The sequence below is a fragment of the Anguilla anguilla genome, chromosome 1 (assembly GCF_013347855.1).
Source record: "Anguilla anguilla isolate fAngAng1 chromosome 1, fAngAng1.pri, whole genome shotgun sequence".
Lineage (NCBI taxonomy): Eukaryota > Metazoa > Chordata > Actinopteri > Anguilliformes > Anguillidae > Anguilla > Anguilla anguilla.
In genome coordinates, this window is record NC_049201.1 from 17317113 (window position 1) to 17330140 (window position 13028).

A 13028-nucleotide genomic window follows, 5' to 3' on the forward strand; every position below is an offset into this window, starting at 1 on the left:
CATTACCCAACACTATTTCCTTCTTTTAGCCGCTGATCTTCATCTGAACTGCCTTATCTCAACTGTCTGCTAGAAGCCCACTTTAGGTGCCAATTATGAAAAACTGGCGTACCAACAGTTGGTGAATGACTGCAAGCTTCATAATTGGGAGCAACATGTGTAAGACAAGACAGTAGGCTCTATTATGCACTGCATTTATGTACTTCCCCTCTGACTGTGTTTTGGAAGTTTCCAGTGACCTTTTCCTCTAACCTTATGGTAGCACAAATAAAGATTGATTCAAAAATGCAAATAGGAATTATGGGATATACTCCAGCTATAATCCATTCTGTACTTTCAATATAATAAAGGCACCATTTATTATATTTCTAAAACCCTTTCACTTCCTAAACAGGGGCAAATGCTGCACAGTTCTGTTGATATGAGTCCCGCTTTCATCTCCATCATTCATCATTCATTCAAAAACATATTCAGGGACCAGCAAACAGAGTTTAAAGAGATCTAACTGGATCTAAAGGGATCTAAATTTGGAGGTCACTGGCAGAATAAAAACCATGAAGGGCAGGCTCTTCCTTCCCCAGTTTCTTTGTCTGTTTAATTTGACCTTGTTAACATTTCAGGTATAATTAAACATTGAACATGTCCCAGGAATAACTGAAAATCCCAACCTGAGGATTAGCAGAGAGTTGTCAGGGGATCGCCAAATTATATTTACAGTAGTGAGGTGAACCAAGAAAACAGACGCTCTTTAACAAATGCCAGAGGGTAGCTGAATCTCACTTTGGTGATTTTAGGCACTTTTAAAGACTTTTTCCATTTACTGCCAGAAGACAGTAGAGGATCTAGTGAGACTACCTCACTGACACAAAACTCTCTCCAAGTACAGTATGTGCAGAGAGTGACTAAGGTTAGCATCTTATTGTTGTTTGATTTTTATACCTATGCTACTCGTGTTTCTGTTCTAGATATGGGCAATGCAATGATCATTTAAGGCATGCAATGTTGCCTTCTCCACAACAATATTCCACATTAAGGATTAAATATGGATAGTGCTAAAACATATTTTCATATGAATGTTGGAAGACTTATGTAACATAATTCTCTGGACCAAACAATGCCAGAAAAAATATAAAGGCACTTTAATGGCCTATTATTGTAATAGAAGAATTGAATATCATTGCGCAATAAATCCTCAATCTTTTTCATGAGTGTCACGAAGCAGTTAACAGTAAACCTAATATTTTCCCTGACACAACACATAGAAACATTCCTTTGTGTATGGAAATGCAGCCAGAAATGTTGCAGTCTTTGTTTGATGCAATGAGAATCATAATAGTGCATTCAAATTATGGTCTAATCTTGCTCCAGTTCACTGTTGAACACAACTGGGACACAACCAAAAAACCATATTAAATTGTGGGCTTTTAAGCTGACACAGTCACAGTAAGACTGGAGTGGCTGCTTTGTTGCTACTTCCATACTCTGCAGGAAAGTGCATAACGTCATCCATTACACTGACATTTTGGCCAAATAAGGGGCCTAGCCAATCAATGGTCAGTTAAGAAGGTTTTGTTATTGCTTTGGAAAGTTGCCTACAATACTTTTCCGGAAACAATGCACCAAGATTTGTGCCTGCTTTTTTAAAATGTATTTATTTTTTTACAAAAATGGAAAACTAAGTGTACCATGAGTTACCGACAGTTCCATAAAAACATATTCTTAATAGAACTCTTATCACTGCCTTAACTTAGATTACAAGACAAAGATAGATCATTTCTGTAAAAAACAACGTCTTATCAAAAATTGAAAAAAAAAAACTTAAATCTACATACATATTCTTCTCTACATACATGAGGCAGCAGGAGAAGACGGATAAATACTGTGGTGAGTTGAATTTTTATACCAACAGCCAGATGCACCCTACAGCAATGGCATTTTTTCTGTCACTGGCAGAAAGTTCACGGATTTCCATTAATTAAAGCCTATAATCATCATATAACTGCAAAGCACATGCTTGTGATATATCTTCATATATCATTCATGTCATGACTTCAAGAGAAGTCATGCTATTGAACTACAACTCTACTGTGACTGCATTTAGTACATGGAGTATACAAACTACCAAACAAATTACATTACTGCATTCTAATATCCTTTTTTGAATAACTACAGAGATACAAAGTAAAAATAACATTGACATTCTGTGTTATTGCCTCCCCTGAGTAGAATCTTGTCAGTCCTGCTCTTTACAGTATGTGAGTCAGCGGAGCATATTCAAATACATTTTTTTTGTTGTTGTTTTACAACACAACAGAAACAGACAGATGACAACTGTACCCAACTAAATGAAAAAGGATCAAAATAATTGCCTATCTCTACGAATGGTCCACAGTGATCGCTATGCATGGAGGATCTCAGAGTATTTTTCCAAGCTATTGCACATTGACTTTTGGCCTGAATTACTGAGCAAGGCAATGTTGCAGCATATCCGTGAAGAGCCTTTTTCTCTCCCACAAATTACACTAATAGAATGACATGGAAGGAACTGACGGCATACTCTGTTTCGGTATTTCAAAACAAACAAAACATTCGGATGCCACAGTAAAACCAATGAAAAGCAGTCATTGTCTGAGCAGCGTTACCAGAACTCACTCATTACAAGTCACAAGCGAAGTCATGAGTCTTGAAGATCGATTAACACGACATTATACAACTGGACATTGGCAGCCTGCACATTAGTCAGAGTATATTTGCCATTAACCATATTTATAAATTGTCTAATCATAAATGCAGATTTTGTGGAATGATATTGAATAGCATTGCTCGTGGACTTCCTTCAGAGCTAAACATAAGGGTTTATAGGTATGGACTTGATCCCGATCTTGACACAGATAAATCAGCCCATACAAATCTTGGCTATGCTATGATAACAAGTTCCTAAGGTCAAGTGGGCTTTGCCTTAAGTGTATTGAGAGTGCATGGCCAGATTCATTTGATGTAGTTAATCATAAAATGGCATCCAATGATCCAGCATTCTACAATGCTGGATCATTGTAGAATGCTGGACCAAGACCGATAAATAAAAGGCTTTGGGAAGTTTTTTTTAAGCATGAAATTGAGAATCCATACATATAGCTATAGAATTTAGCATATGCTACTGTACAAGTCATTTCAAAAATACTTGAAATTATGCTCCAAAACTTCTCACTAAGAGAGCAATGTAACGATGAGCATACCCTTCGGCATTGTAATTAAGTTGCTTAACTAAAATATGGATTATTTGAAAAACTGACTGGAATCCAGACACCTCTGAAATTCCTTTGCCATAACACAAAGTGTAATAAATAAGCTCATTCACTGTCACACAAAGGTCAACTCAATCACAGGGAGCTGAATAGGAAGAATACAGGTCATTAATGCAGTCAAATAGCATAACGATGTAACTGCTTTAAAACGAAGCACAAGACAGACCCTGACACAATCAGCCGGCTTGGTGAACCATCGCCATTGTTTAAAATGAGTAGAGTGAGACGGAAGACAGTTTCTTCCGTCCTCAAGCTGAAATGAGATCAGCCGCTGACGCCGAGAGATGGGAGGCCACAAATGAAATCTCTCGATCAGCCTGGAAATCAGCAGTCAGAATCTGAGGCTTTGGGGAATAGGGTGGGATGCTTTATCTCCAGAAGGGACAAGAAATTGGGGGTATCATTCATTCATAGACAGGAGAATATCACTGTGTTTAATTAAACTAGGCATTGGTGCTTTGCTTACATGTAGAGTTGGTTGCTGGCTGGTTAGTTGTGAAAATGCCGATGCAACCCAGCTCAGATTACCAAAATTAATCTCCGGCCCTCCAACTCGGAAGTCCACTTTTTCTTAAAACACCCGTAAGTTCTATCTAGCCTAATCCTTTTCCCTGCAATGAAGGGAATGCAGACAGCCAGTACAAATCTGACATCTGTCTCTGCTTCCCTCCTACTCTCTGGGGAACGTTTTTAAGGTGTGGAACACTAAGTGGGCAAATTGGCAGGGCTTTAGTTGAGTTGTTTTCATGGGAGAGAATGTGTTTGATCTGCACACTGACATGGAGCCTTTGATCTGGGACTCCTACCGAAATAGTTAATAATGATTAATCAGGAGGGGGCATCAATCTCCAACTCGGAGCTTCATCCGTGTTTGCTCCACTTGGCTGCACTCCGTTGGGCGCCTTTCACCCGAGAGTCACATGGCTGGCCGGGGAACGCACATCGGGTCAGCCCCCAGCTTGATGCCGGGAAGCCGCCCCAATTAAAATAAGATCATCAGCGAATGACTGGAGCGCTGCATGCAGCCGTGTATTTCACAACAACCATCGGCGGTGCAAGGTTTTACACATTTGTGGGTAATGCACTGCGCACAGCAGGGTCTAGCGCGCATGTTATTGGAAAAGTGCTGTTTGTCTCTGTTTGTTACTGATAACAGACCTGTTTGGCAGTCAATGTACTGCAGTGCTGCACCTTCAAAGACACCTTCAGTCTCTTCTTTCAGAGGGCATGAACGTTCTGGAGCCAGCACACAAGCCTGACTGCATTTAAATCTCCGCAGGTGTTATATATGCAAATTTGGAGAGGCTCTGCAGGTGTTATATATCCAAATTTGGAGAGGCTCAGACTTCACAATGCTTCAGCAAAGCTCATTTTCTTTTCTCAAAGCCTGAATGCTCCAAGAAAGTCTCCAACAATATCTATTGATCCCAGGGTAAGGAAATTTTTTAAGCATGGAAAAGTGTTGGGTGGATGTGTGGGGTATAGAAAGAACAATGAAAGGCAAGAGGTGTGCTCATGCATTCAGCAACAGTCACTCACCTGCGATACAGGGCGTGGTCACGGTCGTGCTGGGAGTGGTCCACTTGGAGCCTCCCCCCTGCCTGGAGAGGTTCAAATCCAGACGTGTAATGGTCCTTTTGTTGCCGTTTTTATCAATGACCTCCGTGGTGACTTTGGGCTCGTGTCCGCTGTCGAGGGACGAGGGGGCCCCCTGCGCCCATTTCCTGTCACCCCTGTCCAGGCCCCCATCTTCCTCGGGCAACAGAACGATGCGGTGGTTGAGCTGAGGGCTGGGGAGCTTGGAGGACAGGGGCGAGAGCACAGGAGACATGCTCTGCAGGCTGTTTGTGACGGGATAGGAGTTGTTGAAGACCCCCGAAAGAGAAGGCGAGGAAGGGCTCTTTGAAGACCCCGATTTAAGGCCCGGGGTCGAATCGGCAGGGCGCTGGTGGGTTAGGTGCAGAGATCCCGAGGGATCACCAAAAACAGCACTTCCCCCTTGCCCCCTCCACTCCTCAAGCTCCTCCAGGTTGCCTGCCTGCAGTCCCTTGTACAGGTGCTTCATCAGCACCTCACCCTGTGCTACCTGATCCTCAGAAGGGAGAGCTGCCTGTGGCTCCAGAGGCATGGAGGATGAAAGCTGTGAGGAGTTGGAGGCGACGTGCGAGCCTGTGTGACTGACCCACTGCACCACCCCCTCTGCCTCCTGCACCTTGGCCACCACTCGTACCCCTGCATCTCTCCTGCTGATCTGGTCGTACAGCTGGTGTGCTGACTTTACAGGGGACTCCTCCTGCTTGGGAACATCGCTCTGGCTAAAAAAAGGGCGTAGGTTGCTCCCACTCAGCATTTGCTCCTGTCGGATTTGGTCCTGCACCTCCTCCAGGAAGCTGGAGGTCACACCATAGCCCAGGTAGAGCTCGTTGTCGTATTCCGAGAGCTCACTGCAGAGGTCCATGTCCGGCTCAAGGTTGTGGGCGTCCATGAATTCCCAACTCTCCTGAGTGGCGTGGAGGTTCTCCTCCGTAGCGAGGTTGCCACCGCTGGCCATGCTGGCATAGGAGCCCATACCAGAGGTGTCAAACCCCAGTGTGGAGCAAGAGGTCCCCTGGCTCTTCACATCTTGTGGTGACTGGACCCCTGGTATAGCCTCCTTTGGCCGTGCAGAGACCATCTTGGGGGTCTTTACTTTCTTCTTCATCTTGCTCTGCAGGAACTCTTCTGCGCTGTCAGTCTTCTTCACTCCCAGTTTCTTCAGCTTGCGAGTCCGTGAGACAGCCCTCTTGTACTCAGGGGAAAGGGCGAGGGAGTGCTGCAGGTTGCTGCTGCTCAAAATCTCCACAGGTGGTCTCACCCCACAGTCTTCGTAATCCAGGGGCTTTCCGTCCTGGTTGCCCATCCTGACCCTGGCGGCACAGTCGGCACACAGAGCGAAGAGGTCAGCCAGCAACTGGTGGTGCTCAGCCGCGAGCCGGTGGAGCTCGGCAATGGCGCCCTTTGTTGCTTCCCTGGAGTTCTGGCTCTCGCATGCATTCTTGCAAGACTGGCCCTTCTGTTTTGCTCCTGCTCTCTCCTCCCCCGTCTGGTCATGGCTATTAGTGGGCTGGGCCCTGGACAGAGCCCCGCCCTTGTACGTGAACCTTTGCCTCCTCGCAGCAGGGACGTATAGGCTGACGCGGCTGAGCTCCCGGATGGGTCTGTGCAGCTGCAGGACGGTATGTGAGCCCTCCATGGTGGGCGCCATCTTATTATTCATTCACTTTAATTAAGTGATCAGTCTTTGGAGTGCCCTGCTTTTGGCACTGAGCTCAGGGCAGAGGAGGAGCCTTCGAAGCACTCGGCGTCCATCTTCCGGACTATTGAGCTCCTGTCAGAAACGAAGAAGAGGCCGTTACTGAACAGGCCGTAAATACATCAGCAGCCTTTCTTGACACTGACTTATTTATTCAGAATGACGCGACACTGTCATTCTGAATAAATAATTGCGTCTTTTTATAATTTACTGCATTGTGCACCAAACTATAAAAAAGCTTAAGTGACAAAGAAAATACAGAGCAACCCAGCACTCTTTTCCTGTAGATCAATACAGCCATTGAACTTTATATGGTAAAAGATCCCGGCTCAATACAGAAGGAGAAAAAAAGAGCTACTGGAAATCTTAAATACATCTCTCTTGCTATGGATAAATGCTTTAATTTCATGTTTAACTTCCCTTTAATTCTTGTTGTGCCACACAAACACGTAAACAGTAAAGCACTTACTTTCTACAATATATTCTATAGAACATAATTACTCAGCAGGCTACAGGTCACTTAAAGGACCATCACCATTGTGCCAGATAAAAAGGCGATTGCAGAAAAAAGAAAACTGCTATAGCAGCGTGAGAATGAGTCACACACACACCTAAAAAAATTGGCTGCTCGGTTGCTATTCTGAAATTTCACAAGTTGATTTCAAACAGACACTGAATAAGTCTCTGCTAACAAGCTTAGCGCACATCAGGAACCTGAAATCCAGTTACAGAGAGATAAAAAATGGGGGTACATGTGGGCGAGACTATAGCTGAGAAAGCCTGTCCTGCCTCTGCTTGTTGAACAGGCCTGCCTTCTCTCACAGGATCGCTAGATGCAAACTACAAAATGCTGCTTTATATATATTTATATAGACAATATGATTTGTAATTTTAATATCTTAAGCAGTCTCTTCCAGCACACAAATAAAGACAGAAAAATGTCAGCACATCAACAGCAGCATTTATTTTCATTCAGGTTGTACAAAGACATTCTGTCCGCACAATAGATTCATCTGATTTGATAATTTCTTTCTCAGCCAGACACCTACCAAAGTACTATCACTTTAAAATTGTTTTACATCATTGGAGAATGCAGACATATGGAAATGCAACACAGGCCTACTGCAACCAAATACTGTATACTGTATTTACATAATAGTAACAGGTCCACAGTAGTATATAAAAAATATATATATATCTGCGTAATACTGTGCAAGTTAATTTAGTTATGTGAGTTCCATAGCCTATATATGACTAATAATAACTTAATATGAAAATTAAATACATTTCAGTTTTAAAAAATGAGTTAATTCTGCTCAGAATATGCACCATATAGCCTGCAACAAAATGCAAAAACAATTACGTGCAGCAAAAGTTTGTCCGTGCATTTCATTTTATGCATCACTGCAGCCGCTCTTGTTAAATGCGGTATGGCTGTTATAAATAAATGGTAGGTCTAATTATAGTTTTCGTGTCCTCTGGGAACTATGGCTACAGTATGTATTACAAACAGGAGAATGATGGCAATGAATGGTTCTACTATATGCTACCCAAACACAAACGTAAAAGTACTACCAACAACGTTCAGCGTTCTAATATAGCCATAGCTTAATCATTTCCATAACAACCCTTTAAAGAATATGATATTCGCTTTAGCCAACCAAAAGGCATCAACATTTCACAAGCTGCAGCAAAAAGGTCCCACAAGGAGATGCTTCAGATGGAACGGAAATGTGATTTTCATTACCGTAAATAGCACAAATTCTACACTTAATTTATATTACACAAAACGTGCGTGTAATTGGAATTATAAACATTTTTTCAATAGGACAATTCTTTTCTTAAGTTGTAGGACATAAATTATAACAATTTCTAGCCCGTCTGTTCGCAACGCAGACATAGGTTGTACAGGCTACGTATTGTGTAGGTAATATGCTAACCTACGTAAACGCTAAAAATCTATGGATGCACACTACGGAATAGTGGAAAATGACTATTTCACACAGTCCTCTGACCAAACTGCATCCAAAGATGCTTCTAAGTGCATCCGCCACTAATATAATACCCGGAAAAAAAAAACAGTGCGGCATTATAACTTTGCACGCGCATCCTAGCAGATGCGCGTGCTACGATCCTATCGCAAAATATGCGGGAATGTATATAGACGCGAAAACCCTCCTAGAGACTCACCTGAAGCAGACAGGTGTTTTCAACAAAAACATGTATGTCAGTACTTACATTCTGTACTCGCACTCAGATGAATTCTCAGATCTGCTCTGTCCTGCCAGTCTTCACTGTTGCCTCTCAGAGGACAGCGCTCTCCGCTATTGACAGGCAAGGGCCAGAGCCATTCGGAAAGCCGAGAGTTCCTTTGGACAGCTCCGATTGGAGCGCCGAAAAATTATCCAAACCAGAAGTATCGTGATACAGGGAAGAAGGCATGGATAAATTACAGCTGCAAAATTGTAGGCAGTGAAAATATAAGGAAAAGCGATGCTTCTGTTTGTTATTCAGCCTGAAAAGTAGCTGGAGACGCGTAGAGCGCCGAACTGCTAGAATACTGAGAAAGAATAGTAATAGAGAAGAACCAATTCGGTTTTGTGAGTAATATTAATAACACCTAATCATTTTGTGTGAGAACGGATCAAACTGAGGACAGGTGACAAGGGCAAATACAATGACAACTTAAACACAGCATATAGTAGCATTCTATAGCTACTATATTCAAAGGCAGTTGATTAGTTAACTATAACCCATATGGATCAATTTTAAAGGCAATTTCACCTTTTTAAAAATAAAACCAAATAGTAACATGAAAGATCCAAGGTGACAAAATACAAAATAAAATATGGTAATAAAATTATGTACTGTATTCACACTGTATGGATGCTTTGCAACAGCAAACATTTTTATTATTAGTATCGTTTGCATTTTAAAAAATAGACTGTTCAGAGCATCTTTCTTTTGCCTCATTGTTTTATATCAAACAGCTGATCAATGGTACATTGGTTCCCTGAACCCAAGGCTTTGCAATAAATTGAGATATTTTAGCAGAAGCCTTCAGCATAGAATTTGTGTTTTTGACACATCCAGTGATTGCACAATTGAGCAAGGATGAACAACTGATTCCTTGATCACTGTGGCATCGAGCTGCAGGCTAACTATCCCTAACCTACAGTATACAGCTGTCCTGACTATTTCCCTTTCCCCACAGCCTGGAACCTTAACCCCGATACCAACCCATTGACAGTCATCTGCACTGGTTGTCTTCAGGCCTACCAATAGTTAACAGTTCAGTTATTCTCATTTTAACCATAGGCCTACTAATCAGTACATTCTCGTGAATAAATTATTGCTAATGTTCTTGACAAAGTGAACTTTTTGTGTCACTGTGTGAAGCTGAGCACATTTCATCATTTCTTATTAGTCTTGCTAGATTCTCCTATTTCATGCCTCTTTAAATGGAATCAACAAAGACAACAGCAGCTATTTTTCTTCTGAGTGCATTAACCTTGATTCCTTTTCAAAGTATGTTATGTACATGACGTGAACAAAAAATGACCATAACAAAAAGAAATCATTTTATGCATGTTGTATTTGTTTTATTGAGGTAAATATCACATTGCTGATGATGTATGCAGACCAGGAAAGTAGTTACAGGAAATTAGTACCCCTCAAAATACTGGGCTATAGTTGTCTTTATAATAATAACTGCATTGTGTTCCTTTTGATTGCCAACCTCATATTATCTAATGAGTAAAAAAAACATAACAGAAACAAAAACAACAATGATTATGTGTTTTTAACTTTTTTCCTCCCCATGAGTCACACATTGTCCTTTTTGAGTCACCAATAAAGACTGCATTTGAGATGTACTGAACGAATGTACTCTTCCAATGCACAAACTTACTCATCTTACATCAGGTTTAAAAATGTACCAAATGTACAACAAATACAGTACATCATACAGCAGAACCTACTACATTTACTTTGTTTAACAAAAAATAAATCTACCACTAGAGGCTGTATTTCAACAGAACGCTATATTTCAATCACTAAGATTCCATAAGAGGGCAGCAAAGGACACACATTTTGTTCACATGATATTTACTTGTTCAGCGAGAACTGAACTTCCACTTTTCATATAGTATAAGCACAACATGCATTTGTTTCCTATGTGTAGTAGGTCTCACATTCCTCAAGGTGAATTGCAACGGCACGTAGTAGCTATTAATAATTATGCTGAAAACTGTTCATAAGTGATTATCCAGATTGTGTATTAATATGTTTTTAGTGGGACTGAATTGGCACAGGCCCATGTCATATGCAGTGGTTGCTCTTGTTGTATAGCCATGCATGACCAAAAAATGATTTTGTAAACAGTGTGCCTCAGTTATAGTGCATTTCTGAAGTTGTTAACCTTCAAATACAGTGTAATAGCTGTACTAGCCTAATGCTTCTCTCTTCTGAATGAACTGCCTTGCAAAGGACATATCTGAGGCTTTTGGAATAAAGGGTTTTTTGGCATCCTCTTCATGCCAACTAGTCCCATAACATCAAGATTCGATCTCATGGTCTCCATCTCCTGAGGAAGGCATATCTAGGCCTACACTAAAGGTTTGACCTCTCCCGCATCCTGTGTGATAAGATGTCACTGTCTCTAGTTATCATGTGTTCAGACTGACATCGTGCTCCTATTGGTAGAAATAGTTACATCAGATAAGGCTAACACAAGGTTGAGTAAGATCAATTTATACCATGCTTGGTTCAGAGTTAGTCTGGTGCTCATGCCTCGGCATGCTTTCCATATGTTTGATTATGGACACTAAATGAACAGTGATCTAGATAAACACTTAATTGGAAAGCAATGCATGAAGATTAAAGCCCCAACGCATGATCTAATGAGCTGAGGATGAACAGTACCGAACCTCACACGGCAGGGATATTTCGTATGGTAGGCCTTGATTGACAGTGTTCGCTAACCGACATGAATTATATATAAATACGCTATTGCATACAATAACTGTACACTAATAATACTGGTTCTTTCGCTATATCTAGCGAACGCCGCGACGCATTCTTACATACAGTAATTGCACGTACACTAGGCTGCCTGTGTCTTGCCTTTTTTTTTGTTGAAGAAAACGAAATGCGGCTCAAAAGGGCTGCGCTCGAAGATCTCACACAAAACCGCTGGGGAGCAGCAGAGGCCCGAGAATGAATGTTCGTTTTGCAACCTCAACTCTTTGATCCGTTTGCGAGGCATCCTTTTTGACAACGGACTTTTCTGATATATATTAAAATAACTCCAGTACTAGTAAATGGGAGATAATGTGCATTTGGTGTAACTTTAATAACGACATTGTCTCAAATAAATCATATAAAATAATTCTGATATACCTAGACTAGCCTACTTTTACAGCTATGTGTGCGCCATCGATGTATATTATTATCTGAGCTAACGTCAGAACCCAGTCTGAAAATCCAATTTCTCGTATTGCCACATTTCAGAATTCAAAGCAGAAAAATTGTTGTTTGCCTTTACCCACAAGCTTATATGTAGGCTACTTAGTATCTCTGCAATGAGACCACAGTGAATCCAACTGGCTCAGATGAGCTTTCTCCGAACATAAATAGGAACAGCTGGCTTCTATGCTATCCAGTTTTGCTCTCTAACTCCCATGTTGGTCACATGATCACCAGCTGGGTGGCGGAATCCCCAACTGACTCTCATGCCTTGTCCCCTGAACCATGTGGGCACAGCCATACAGTCTCCTTGGCCACTCTGGCGACTGCTGCTGGCCCCCTGGTGCCTGTAATTCTGCAAAAGAAGAACTGGCACCAAATCTAAATCAGGAATTTCCTGGTTATTTTGTCCTTTTAAATGAACTGTCATGGAATGTACAGTACACATTTGGCAACAGTTTTATTTTTATTATTTATTTTATTTTTTAGACAAAAAGTACAGGTAGATATACCTTGTCAAATGTTATTATGCAACAGTGATACAAGGGTCTCTCAAGTAACTGTAAAACTAAACATATGAAAGTATGGTTCATTAATCAAACACACAAATGAATAACAAGCAGTCCACATGACAGATTCTTAATCTGTGAGGTAAGACTTATTGTGTCCTGTCACTTTCAGCAAACTTCTTCTGACTACCCAATCTACTTCACTTTGAAAGTAGATATGGGCAGGTCGTTTGCACATAGTGCATTTCTCATGTTACTTTAGAATAGAAGAACATATAAGGAACTTGCTGTCTAACTTAATGGACAAATGAGTGTATAATTCAATTAGGATTTTACTTCTGCAAGCTATATGTCATAGCTTTAGCCTATGTTTGGTGTAGCCTATGCTTGAACAATAACTTTATTATTTTAACTATTGACAGCTTAAGAACTGTACTGTATATTTGCACTGCAGAA

General features: G+C 41.3%; 1 protein-coding gene across 2 annotated transcripts in view; it reads right to left on the reverse strand.

The window, feature by feature from the left end:
• The window catches only part of LOC118210157 (formin), a 77488-nt gene extending 68522 nt beyond the window's left edge, over positions 1-8966 (reverse strand). For both annotated transcript variants that reach the window (XM_035386128.1, XM_035386113.1), the window contains exons 1-2: positions 8836-8966; positions 4845-6672 (exon numbers count right to left, since the gene is read on the reverse strand). In XM_035386128.1, coding sequence (XP_035242019.1) covers positions 4845-6561 — 1717 coding nt within the window. In that variant the 5' untranslated portion in view covers positions 6562-6672; positions 8836-8966. The remainder of the gene's footprint in view (positions 1-4844; positions 6673-8835) is intronic.
• Between the last annotated feature and the right edge of the window lie 4062 nt (positions 8967-13028).